The sequence below is a fragment of the Berghia stephanieae genome, chromosome 4, assembly GCF_034508935.2.
Source record: "Berghia stephanieae isolate SIO BIC M18660-M18661 chromosome 4, UCSD_Bste_1.3, whole genome shotgun sequence".
Taxonomy (NCBI): Eukaryota; Metazoa; Mollusca; class Gastropoda; order Nudibranchia; family Aeolidiidae; genus Berghia; species Berghia stephanieae.
In genome coordinates, this window is record NC_088363.1 from 10,808,290 (window position 1) to 10,821,443 (window position 13,154).

The 13,154-nt window shown below is 35.7% G+C and overlaps 1 protein-coding gene across 2 annotated transcripts in view; it reads right to left on the reverse strand.

Moving 5' to 3' along the window:
- The window catches only part of LOC144970014 (mitochondrial 2-oxoglutarate/malate carrier protein-like), a 32,395-nt gene extending 25,760 nt beyond the window's left edge, over positions 1–6,635 (reverse strand). For both annotated transcript variants that reach the window (XM_078909182.1, XM_078909179.1), the window contains exon 1: positions 6,398–6,635. In XM_078909182.1, coding sequence (XP_078765308.1) covers positions 6,398–6,474 — 77 coding nt within the window. In that variant the 5' untranslated portion in view covers positions 6,475–6,635. The remainder of the gene's footprint in view (positions 1–6,397) is intronic.
- Between the last annotated feature and the right edge of the window lie 6,519 nt (positions 6,636–13,154).

Here is a 13,154-nt window from a genome sequence, read left to right on the forward strand (position 1 = left end):
ATGTTAATAGTAAAATGTTGACCATAGTGGCAGGGTTGACATTAGACATGGTCAGCATCACCTAATAGATGATACTGGCCATGGTCCAAGCCAATCTGTAGCACCTCCATCCCCAAACCTTCTCTGACGGGCCTGACGGTAAGATTACGTCAAATGTCCTCTCGCTTAATTTATTCTAATACATGGAACACAATAGTATAGGACAGCCACTTGCAGTTTCATATTATATCAAATATCATGTATTATTTTTACCCTTGTGATACAAGAAAGGCAAATTGACTCATGGCTGATAAAACTGGAAAAGGAAGGTGGGGGGGGGGGGGGGGGGGGTTACTGGTTCATAAGCCAGAAAGATGTGACATGGATTAATCTCTCTCTCTCTCTCTCTCTCTCTCTCTCTCTCTCTCTCTCTCTCTCTCTCTCTCTCTCTCTCTCTCTCTCTCTCTCTCTCTCTCTCTCTCACACACACACACACACAAACACACACACACATTTCCTCAGACTTAATATATCCTAATACCTGGAACACGCTATGATACAATACTGCTCGCCATTTCATCCAGTATCAAATATCATATATACCTTCACTACAGCGTTACAGGAAAGAGACAAGTGGTCTCAACAAAAATGGAGAAGGGAAGGGGGGGGGGGGGGGGGGAGAGAAGGGTCACTGGTTGATGGGCCAGTAAGCCACGATGTGACATAAAATAAACTCTCTCTCTCTCTCTCTCTCTCTCTCTCTCTCTCTCTCTCTCTCTCTCTCTCTCTCTCTCTCACACACACACACACACACACACACACACACAAACATAAACACATGTATGCATGGACTCACACACAAAGAGCCACGCCTAAATGCTCATATCACGGATTTCAGTGCCTACCTTTTGTATTATATATCACGACTTAATCATTATTCATGAGAGGACGGACATCTGCATATTTGTTTACTCAGCAATTTCTTATCATTTCTACATCTATTGACTGATCGTCATTGATTTGTATATCAAGACACGGTCCAGTATACATTTGACACAAATGCCTAGTGATGTTTGATAAATATTATGCATAATAACTACTATAATAACCAAAAACACACTCAGTGTAAAAAAACAAACAAAAAAACTGAGAAAAGATTACTGGCTGGTGACAGTTTCCTGCACAGACATATATACAACTAAAAACTTACAACTTAATCTTGAAAATGACCCTTGACCCTTGACACTATAAAAAATACATTGTTTATCTATTGCACTTGACACGACATGCTTCAAGCAGTGTCAAGTTGATTGGGGAAAAAAGATTAGACTATAACCGTAAAGAAGGTTAAGCATTAATTGTTGAAACAAACCAAGTACTTGATTCATTGTTAAACAAATGCTTGTTTTTTTCACCTATCTTTAACCAGTTAACCCCCGTACTCTGGAAAAACATGCATTTAAAAAATTGGCCAGAAAACTCGTCCTTCAAATATCATCTTGACATAAACTCTCAGAACCCGAGAAGGTTCATTTAAATTGATTGATATGTGAAGGGTGAGTTTTCTGGGCCAAATTTTTAAATACAAGAGTAAGGCAGTTGACTAGTTAAAAACAGATAAGCTGATGATCACTTAAAGCTCTTAAAAATCCCAACATTCAACAAACAAAAAAAAACAGCAGGATTCTTAACCTACTGGCCTTAGTTTCAAATAAAGAAAATCCAAAAGATATGAAACAACACAACAGGACTGTTTGAATTACAATTATGTGCTTGCAAGACGCCTGGATAACAGAAACCTGAGCAGAAAAAGTAGGACAACCAGTAAGAGAGAAGATTTTATACAGAGAAAAGTATTTCATTCACATCCTATTTTATCCCTCACAAGGCCTGAGCAAAAACCAAGTCAACTTACTATGGGAGAGAAAAAGAGAGTGACTCAGAAAGGGAAAAAAAAAGGGGATAGAAGAACTTATAAGTAGCCCCCATCAAACACCTTACAACAATTACTGTGTCCTTCTCTTCCTTCTCTTTCCTATAACTGACTCACTTGGAATGAAATTACTGCTAAAGTTACAAATCTTGAAGAAAAATAAAATTATGGTGGGTTTTTTTCATAGATTACTAGTGGGAATTGTTGAAAAAACCTGCCCTATTCATCTGATATTGCCTCATGCGACTTCCATCTCTTCCCCAAGGTGAAAGATATGCTGCAAGGTCAACTATTTGAATATGAAGACCAAATCAAAGAGGCGACGAGGGATGCAATCATGGCCTTGGACACATAGAATTCCCTTTATTCATCCCATTGGGGAAATTTGTCTCTAGGATCTATTCCAAGTGAAGACTGGAATAAGCCAAGCATCATCCGCATTGCGCACCACAAATTGAGCAAGGGCGAGGTGCCTTACTCAAGACCACACAGATGAGCAGTGTGTGATCGAACTCGATACCTTTCAGGTACGAAGCAAAGACCGTACCGCTAAGCCACGCTGCCTCAACCACTAGTCACGATCTTTGATCAATGGGTACACTAAATGCATAAAAGGTCCTCTTATATTCCCAGGCCCAGACATGGTGTTATTCAATAAGAGAAAACCATCTTATTCTCGAACAGTAATCACAGCGCTTTCACTTTTATTTTTTCAGAAGTAAGCTAAATAAACCCTTTTAAATATTCTAAAAGTTAAAAGTACAAATATATATATATATATATATATATATATATATATATATATATATATATATATATATATATAAAGGCAATCATTATTGCCAGACATGTCTGTCAATAAAGAAAAATGATTATTGGCAGACACCTGTCTGGCAATAACGAAAAGGCCAGGCTTTTGGTTATTGCAAGACAACAAATAACTAAATAATCTTTAATAAATGCCGTGGTAATTTGTGTCACAAATCAGTTGTGATATTTAACACATGATGAAAGTAAATAGTGCTCAAATGCCAAATCCAGCTTATTTAAAAAAGCAAAAGGACCAATGAAAAGTGAGTTTTTGACACTTCGAACTGAAAACATCAAACTGGCAATTCCGCCTTTTTCTTTTCAACCAACAAGAATCTTGTTAATCAGCGAATCGGTTCTAGTCCACCAACCATTACAAATTTCACTACCTACCTACCTGTCAACTTTATTGATCTTCTTTAGTTTCTATAATCTGTTCGATCTGACCACAATTTTAGGGATATTGATGATGGCAGGGGATTTGTTTATATCGCAGACGGGTTTCGTGCGAGATGTAACGGGATGATTTAAAATGCCGCAAAATTTGGAGGTTCATCGGTTGAACAATCTGACAATCAAAAAAATCATAAACAATAAAGATAAAAAGCCAGAAAGGAAAGGGAGGGAGGAGGGTTAAATTTTTCAACAGTCTACAGAAGAAGAATGTAGATTTATTTATTTATTTATCTATTTACAGACCTAGAAGTGATTCAGGAAAATATTTTCCCCTGCTTTCCCCTGCTTTTTCCTGGTTTTTTCCAGGCTCTGGAGAGAATTTTAAGGTAGTATTTTCAAGCATGCTCATCAAATCTAGAGCAGTTACCATTGCCAATAATGTGTTCCATGAGGGATATACCAGTATCTGTGGGAAACCCTATTACAAATACAAGATAGACCTTAAATCGACAAAGCTTTCAAATTCTAAAAGAAATGGCTTAAGAAGACATTTTGGGTTGTTGTTCACCTGGATTTTTCTCACTGTCTTTTCCCGGCCCAAGGCAATTTTCACAGATTTTCCCGACTTTTCCCGGTCGGGAATTTTCAAAATAAAACTCCCGGCTTTTCCTGGTTTTCCCGACCCACTTCGAGGCCTGTATTTAGGTGTAAACTGAGTCAACAGGGGATTCTTGTCAGCGTAGTGATCTGACTGTCAATAATAATGATGTGTCATTGCACACTTAAAAAAGAGTACAACTAGCCACTAGCTACTATGTATACACATACCTGTCTAAGAGAAAAAGATTTCAAAATTTGACCACTAAAAAAAAAAAAACAACAACAACAACAAACAACCTTTCCTTCTGTTTTTTTAAATCTTTTTTGTTTTTTGAACGAGTCTATTTGTTTTCTCCTTGTTTGTTTGGCCTTGTTCCGTTTCTGAACATGAATTCTTATTTCTTAAACTTGTTTTTTTTTTTGTGTGTTTGTTTATTTGTTTGGTTTTTTTTTTCTATATCTGACCATTTGATCGCCCTCTGATTTTTAAAAATGTTTGCTTGCTTTTTAAATATATTTATTCTTATAGTATATACTTTTTGAGATTAAAGTGGGGACGAATATTAAAAGAAAAAAAAGGGGGTGCAGGTGGATGGGGCATTTATTATTTGCAACGCTCTGTAGAAAGAAGACAACAACAAAAAGTGGCGGAACCAGGATTCGAACACACAGCTTCGATTCCAACAAGCCATCTAAGGCAGACGACTTCACCATTCGGCCATGACACCTCGATGAATGTTGACGCATATTGTGTATAGATAGTAATCTACTACTACTATCCATCAACAGATTTATTGTTGGTTAATTTTATGCTTTTATTGATATTTTATCAACTTTACTTATTTCTATGTGCATTACTAAACTTTCCATATTCTGGAATGTAGATAAATGTTTAAAAGAGCAGAGTTTTGAAAAAGTGTCTGTGTATAATCGCCCATCGTTATTGCCAGACATATAAAAATTCATAGTGTTTTTATGCACCACTGTTGACAGTCTATCTTAACGGATCTTTTTTATACACCTCCTTCACGCATGCGCATTCCACCCAATTTCATCAGCAAAGCTGTGTTTCTATATTTGGACATGGTAAAAGTTATATTGTGACATCTGTACATCTTTGTTAATAAATTTTTTAAAAATAATAATAATTTAAAAAATCGAAATATAAAACCAGAAAATAGAAGTTGCATTGAAGGTAAAATAACGTTTAAGAAAGACCTTATTAAATGTTATGAACAGTTAGGTGACTCCGTAGCGCAGTGGACAAGCTGTCAGACTTTAACCTTGAAAGTGGGTTTGATTCCCATTGTGGACATTTTTTTAAAATTTTATTTTAATGAGAAAGAAATCATTTTTGTTGTTATAGTTACTGGACATATTTTTTATAACTTAAATAAATCTATTATTATTATTATTATTATGATTATTATTATTATTAATATCATTATTATTGTTATTATTATTATTATTATTATTATTATTAATATCATTATTATTGTTATTATTATTATTATTATTATTATTATTATTATTATTATTATTATTATTATATCATTATTATTATTATTATTATTAATTATATTTTTTAAAACAACATCGGTACCATTACTGTGTTATCGACATGCACTTACATATAAACATCGATTGTTATCATTTTATAATATATTATCATTATCATCAGTGTATTCGTTTACCGTATCTTTGTCTTTTTATTGTTGTTTTTTTTTTTTTATGTTGTTTTTCAAAAACTTTTTGTCATGTTTTAAAAAAAACTTTGATTTTAATTTTCTAAAATCATTTATTTATTGGAGATCAGTATTTGGGTGCCATATTTCTTTTTACCTTTAATTTTTTTAATTATTGTTTTATTATTCTTTATTTTATTATCAATGTATCAACGTACACCTGTAATAACTAAGCAGCGTGCTAAACTACAATCTAAAACTATCTAAAACTCATGGATGTATATGTGTCTATTCACAGAAAATAAGATGAGAAGCCTCGTTTTTTCTGTGGGTCTATTTCTATACCACACATTTACACACCCCCAATGGCGGAACATAAAAACTGTGTTTTAATTCATTTTATTAATATTATTGTCATAATTTAATTCGTCATAATTTACTTCCTTACAAAGGGGTATTCTATTTCCTGTCCCATCATTGTTTATGTTTATTCACCTTAACTACGCCAATCACACATCTCTCATTCGTCCTTAGTGTCTTATTCAACTTATTCGTCGTGTTGTGTTGATAAAGGGGAAACCCGAAACGTCCACACAGTATGTCTTCGTCTAATAAATTGAAGCTTACAATTCAACACTTATCGTTTTTTTCCTTCGAGCTTCAAGCAGCAACATTTTCAATAATTAACTAGCACTGCCAACGGAGTTGCATAAAATCGGTGCGTTTTTTTGTAGGCCTACGACTACACCTCCGTTAGAGGTTGAATAAAAACACCACCATAAAAATAAAAATTTCGGAATTTGCATAATTGTAAATAAATTTACTACTAACTCTAACAGAACTGAATAACTATAATAGGCTTAACCATAACTGGGTCAGTGCTAAGTCAAAGTCAACTAAGTGGTGAGTAAAATTAATAAAATTATTCTTTACTTTTACATAATATTCTAGATGTCTAGCCAGTCTAGGTCTAGACGTCTATAATTTTACGCACCCTGCAGTTCCTCCAAAGAGAAATTTTACTCCTTTCGAGATCTGTTGGGGCTGCTGGGGTTTATTTGGAGAGGACATTCTCGTTTGTGTTTCAGCTACGATTAATTTAAACTTTAAAAGACTGAGCACAGGTCATTGGACACCTAGCTATCTCTATGTGTCGAGAGGTCTGTATTAATATTGTACGTTGCAAGTTGCAAATGAAGTCAAGTATGTTACCATTACTGTCTGACATTGGAGTTTTCTCCCCTGTGTGTGACCTTAACCCTTGATAACCGGTTCATCATTTTTATAGTGTTGTAGTTCCAACAGTCTAAAACGTAAAGTGGTCCGAATTTCCCTTGGCATTTTTATTCCCCAAAATTTTAATACCGTACATTGCATATTCATCAAGGAATTTACCCAATGGAAACCGTACGGTGCTCTTATTGGCTAACCAACCAGCGGCCGATGAGAAAAATATCCGCCATTTTGATGTTGGCTGGGAATCGCGTTACTATAGTAAACAAGCCTAACAAGCGCTGATCGGCCGTTCATGAAAACAAGTTGCTGCTCGCTCGTTTAACTCAAAATTATTCAAAACGATCTCTCTAAAATGATATAAATGTGACTTCTTAAGGTTTTCTTCACGGTCAAAACCACACAACATTCTATTAATGATTACGTCCGAGGCAAAAAGGAATATTGACAGGTCGACCGAGAGTTGAACTCGTGAGACGACAAACGTCAATGCGAAGTCTAGCGAGAGTCAAGCTATTGTTTGTCTTGTCCTATTCTATATAGAGAAAAGGATAAATAGTATAGCCTCGTGTGTGAGTGGTTGCGTGTCATAGTCTTGTTTTTAAATTGTTTCTGTTGTTTATGTGTGTAGTGATGACTCTCTCACACTCAATTTCAATGCCGAAAGAGGAATTCCCGCACACAAGAAAGGGGAATTGGGGTGGTATTTGGCATACATATTGTATAGTATCTAGTTCTAAATAGATAACTGATTAGAATTATATTATGATATATAAACACAATGCCAAATACAATTCCGAAGTTTCCTTATTTCAAATGAAGTAAAGCTCCAAAACCTAATGGTAGTGATTGTAGTACTGAGTGTTAGTGAGGTGATGTGGTGTTGGTGGTGGTTGTAGTTGTAGTAGTAATAGTGATGATGATGTGGTGGTGGTGATGATTGTAGTTGTAGTAGTCGTGGTAGTGATGATGATGTGGTGGTGGTTGTAGTAGTAGTGGTAATGGTAATGATATGGTGGTGGTGGTGGTGGTTGTAGTAGTAGTGGTCGTGTGATGATGATGTGGTGGTGGTGTTTGTAGTAGTAGTGGTAATGATGCGGCTATGTGGTCTAGTAGTATGACACTCGCTTCCGGATCGGAAGGTCCTGGGTTCGAGCCTCGCGCTCGGCGCATAGTTGAGTCCTTGGAAAAGGCTCTTTACTCACATTCTCTCACCGTACTCAGGTGTAAAATGAGTACCTGGCCGTTAACAGAGTTGTCTTTGTCCGAAAAATTGTAATATCGCCTAACAGGCGTCATGTCCCGTCCTACATGTTAAATGTTGACCAGGGACCCCTTGTAAAGCACTTTGAGCACATTTAGTAGATATTGCACTATATAAAGCTCAATTTTAAAAAAATAATATTTCAATGATGATGATATGGTGGTGGTGGTTGCAGTAGTAGTAGTGGTAGTGATGATAATGTGGTGGTGGTTGTAGTTGTAGTAGTAGTGATAGTGATGATGATGTGGTGGTGGTTGTAGTAGTAGTGGTAGTGATGATGATGTGGTTGTGGTGGTTGTAGTAGTAGTTGTAATGGTGATGATATGGTGGTAGTGGTGGTTGCAGTGGTAGTGGTAGTGATGACGATGTGGTTGTGGTGGTTGTAGTAGTAGTGGTAATGGTAATGATATGGTGGTAGTGGTGGTTGTAGTAGTAGTGGTAATGGTAATGATATGGTGGTGGTTGTAGTAGTAGTGGTCGTGATGACGATGTGGTTGTGGTGATTGTAGTAGTAGTGGTAGTGATGCTATTGTGGTGGTGGTTGTAGTAGTTGAGGTAGTGATGTGGTGGTGGTTGTAGTAGTAGTGGTGGTGGTGGTTGTGGTAGTAGTGGTAATGATGATGATATGGTGGTGGTGGTTGCAGTAGTAGTGGTAGTGATGACGATGTGGTTGTGGTGATTGTAGTAGTGGTAGTGATGATGATGTGCTGGTGGTGGTGTAGTAGTAGTGGTAGTGATAATGATGTGGGGCTGGTGGTTGTAGTAGTAGTGTTAGTGATGATATTGTGGTGGTGGTTGTAGTAGTAGATGATGTGGTGGTTGGAAAACACATTACAGGTTATTATAATAAATACATGATTACACACATTCTCTAACTTTATTTTTTGACAGCTTCGTTGTGCCATAAATATACGCAACAGTTCTGAAACAATTTATTGTGGATTTTGATATTGTTTGTTGTTTTTCTTGTGTCGTTATGTTGACATAGATACCGAATAAATGGTAATTACTACATTCTCAGCCAACCAAGGAATTCGTTTAATTCTATGCAGCCAACAACAAAATGGCGCTGAATGCTTTCATTGGTGGACACTTTTTAGGCTTCGTACGTATTCTCATTCGTTTAATTCTATATTCATTGAATTATTAACCGTTTGCTGTGGAAAGAAAAGAAAGTATATTTGGATTTTCTAAATATTTATTTAAACGCGACTTTATAAAAATCTTTAGACAAATCAACCCAAAACGCTTAACTTTTGCTGCTATTCAAATGTTACCACTTGAAGCTAGAAGGAATATTAATGTTATGAATAATAGTCAAATTGAATTGAAGTGAGTAAAATGGAATGTCTTTTGCTATGTAAGTAATTGCAATGTTTTTACTTTTTCATTGTATTTCTTAATTTATTTGAAGAACGTAAAGCGCCTTCAGCCTGATTAAATCGGGGTAATGCTCTATGCAAGTGCTATTTATAATTATCATCATCATCATCATCATCATCATCATCATCATCATCATCATCATCATCATCATCATCATCCTCATTATTATTATTATTATTATTATTATTATTATTATTATTATTATTATTATTATTATTATTATTATTATTATTATAATATTATAAATTTATCTTATTCGTATTCTTATTATTTTATTTTTTTAAATGATTATTGTTATTATTATTGTCATTTTTATTATCATTTTTTAAATTTATTATTATTATTATTATTATTATTATTATTATTATTATTATTATTATATTATTATTATTATTATTATTATTATTATCATTATCATTATTATTATAAGTATTCTTTTTTTTTATCATCATCATCGTTATTATTATTATCATCATCATCACATAGAATTAATTGGTTAAATTCCTTGCATCATCATCATCATTATTATTATTATTGTTATCATCAAAACAATAACAAAGAGCTGAGTGACGTCATCTTCATTATTTCTAAACTCAGCTAACTTGGAACTTGTATTTCTTTTGAGGTAACAAAAGAAGAGAACAATTGAATCAAGATACCACGTAACTCCTGGATGATTCGCATTAAGCTTACCAAAATTCAATGAGTTGGAATGTTTGTTTGTTTTTAGGGGTTTTACAGCGCTTGCAACACATTTAGGTCATATTAGCACCAGTAAAAATGAAGAAAATTTGGATAGTAAAAGCATTCTATATGTACAATTAAAAGGGCTTGAAGAAAAAGTAAGACAAAGGGGAAATGGTTCAAATAGAGAACAGATGTAGATTCCAAGAGCACACTATCGGTGTACTTAGTTTGAGATAACCTTAAAGTCTCATCCAGACACAAGCACAGGTCCCCACTAAGAGGAATACACTCAAATGTTTACAAATCATATGTTAAGAATAAAACAAAATAACAGTACATAACAGAGAGATGATTTACAAGTGAAAAAATATCATCTCCCAAAATTAACTATATATTTGACTGTTGCCCTCTCAGCCAGGGTATCCGGACAGGGCCAGGACAAAACCAAGTAATCTCATTCCAAGACAAAGACAGAAAGCAAGTTGGAAAACAGATTTAGGGGGATAGAAGACAGTAAGTACCTCCCTGTCCACTATGGGAGGTCAGGAACCCCACCCAGTTGGAATGTTTATGAAGAACATTAACATAAACTTTTGAATACTGGTAAGATAAATTTGGCACATTTTCAACGAAATCTGTATTTAATGGCTCTCTTATTCACATGAGAATGTGCGAAAAGGCGAAGCAGGGGTGATAGAAAAATATATATTTGGAAGAAGTTCACTGAAAGGAAGATCTTATATAAACAAACTATTTTCCTGTCCAGATTATTTCATTTCCACGTTCTACTGAACGATTAAAATGTTTCTGTGCGGGTATACCATTCTGATGTCTATGAGTACGATCCATAGCCCTCATGAACATAATTTTCCCTAAAAATGACATCACAATGCAAGGTGATGATCACCAAAAGAGAGTGAAAAATGACTCCTTCTCATCTAGCTAATGTTTGTTTATTTGTTTTTATGGGTTTTACAGCGCTTGCGACACATTTATGTCGTTTCAGCACCAGTAAAGGGGGGGAAATGAGAAAAAAAATATAGGTACCCAAGAAAAAATAAGACAAAAAAGACGGGTTCAACCAGGGAACGGATATAGATTCCAAGAGCACACTATCAGTGTACTTAGATTGAGATCACCTAAAAGTCTCATCCAGACACCAGCACAGGGTGAGGTCCCACTGTGAGGAATACACCCAAATGTTAACAGAATATATCCAAAACAGAAAACATAACCATCGATGCATAGCAGAGAGATGATTTACAAGAGAAAAAGCCATCTCCTAACTAAAAATAATAAACATTTGACCGTTTCCTTCCTAGCAAGGGCCAGGACAAAACCAAGCGATCCCATTCCAAGACCAAGACAGAAAGCACGTCACCCAGCCTCCTAGTTGCGGCTATGTGGTCTAGTGGTATGACACTCGCTTTCGGATCAGAAGGTCCTGGGTTCAAGCCTCGCTCAGCGCATAGTTGAGTCCTTGGAAAAGACTCTTTACTCACATTCTCTCACCGTACTCAGGTGTAAAATGAGTACCTGGCCGTTAACAGGGTTGTCTCTGTCCGAAAAATTGTAATATCGCCTAACAGGCGGCATGGCCCGTCCTAATAAATGTTAAATGTTGCTGTTGACCAGGGACCCCTTGTAAAGCGCTTTGAGCACATTTAGTGGATATTGTGCTATATAAAAGCTCAATTCAATTCTTTTTTAGTTACGGATCCATGCCAAAACCAGGGGGAAAAAATGAAGAATCTAGAACAAAGACAGAGAGCAACATCATCATTTGATCTTTACATTCCTTGTGGTACATTGGGCTTCAACAATTTATCTCCACCATGTTCTGTTCTTTGTCTTCTTCTTTATCTCGCCCCATGGCATTCCAGCCAACTTCACCTCTTCCTCACAGTGTAAATGTTGCTGCTCGAAGCCCGAAGAAATAAATAATAATGTGAAATTGAATGTAAGCTTCAATTTAATTACAAAAACAGATCAAATGAACGTTTCGGGTTTCCCCTTTATAACAAAACAGGATGAATGAAACACCACAGATGAATGAGATGATGTGGTAGTAGCGAAGTTAAGATGTTTTGTTGATAAAGGGGAAACCCGAAACGTTCATTTGATCTGTTTTTGTAATTAAATTGAAGCTTACATTCAATTTCACGTTATTATTTATTACCTCTTCCTCACAAGACCTTCTCCGTGCTTTCTTTGGCCTCCCAACCTTCTTTTTTCCCTGAAGGTTCCAGTCCACAGCTCGTCTCGTAATGTCTGTTGTTGGTTTTCTGAAAGTGTGACCAAATCATTTCCATTTTCTTGTTGAGATTTGTTAGCTAATTTCCTCTTGTTCCGCTTTTAACCACAAGTCTTTTATTGCTGATTTTCTCAGGCCATCTGATACCGAGTATGTTTAGAAGACAACTGTTTGTGAAGATTTGAATTTTTTTACAAAGAGGATTAGTTTTTGTTTTGTTTTTAAGGGTTTACGGCACTTGCAACACATTTAGGTTATATCAGCGCCAGTAAAAATGAAGAAAATGGGATAGTAAAAAGTTCTAGAATTACAATTAAAGCACCAAGAAAAAGTAAGACATAGAGGAACTGGGAACAAATAGGGATCAGATGTAGATTCCAAGAGCATACCACTAATGTACGAGGGCTCTTTCAGAAATAACCGAAAAATGCCCATTGGTCAGCAACCAGTGTAGATTTTTTAATTCTGTAAACGACATGATATTCCTTATTTCCTTACGGATATTCCCAGAAATTATGAAGTGCATCATTTTGCACAATGAATTTCTAGACGATTTTAAAGATGGCGGCCCACCTTGAAACTTGGTCAAAGGAGGAAATCAGAGCTGTCATACGTTTTTTTGAACGCCAAAAGTCTGAATCCTACCGAAATTCATAAAGAACTTCAGAGTGTATATGGTGAGCATGTTATAAGCCGTACACAAGTCTATCACTGGTGTAATTTGTTTGAAGCCGGCCATTCCAACTTGACAGACAGGGAAGGGAGAGGGCGTTCGATAACTGCGACGTCAGAAGACAATGTGAAGCGAGTTGATGAGCTTATTCGTCAAGACAGGAGGTTGAAACTTCATGAAATCGCAAGCAGTCTTGAAATTTCGGAAACTTCTGCCCATAGAATTGTATTTGATGAACTTGGCTACAGAAAAGTCAG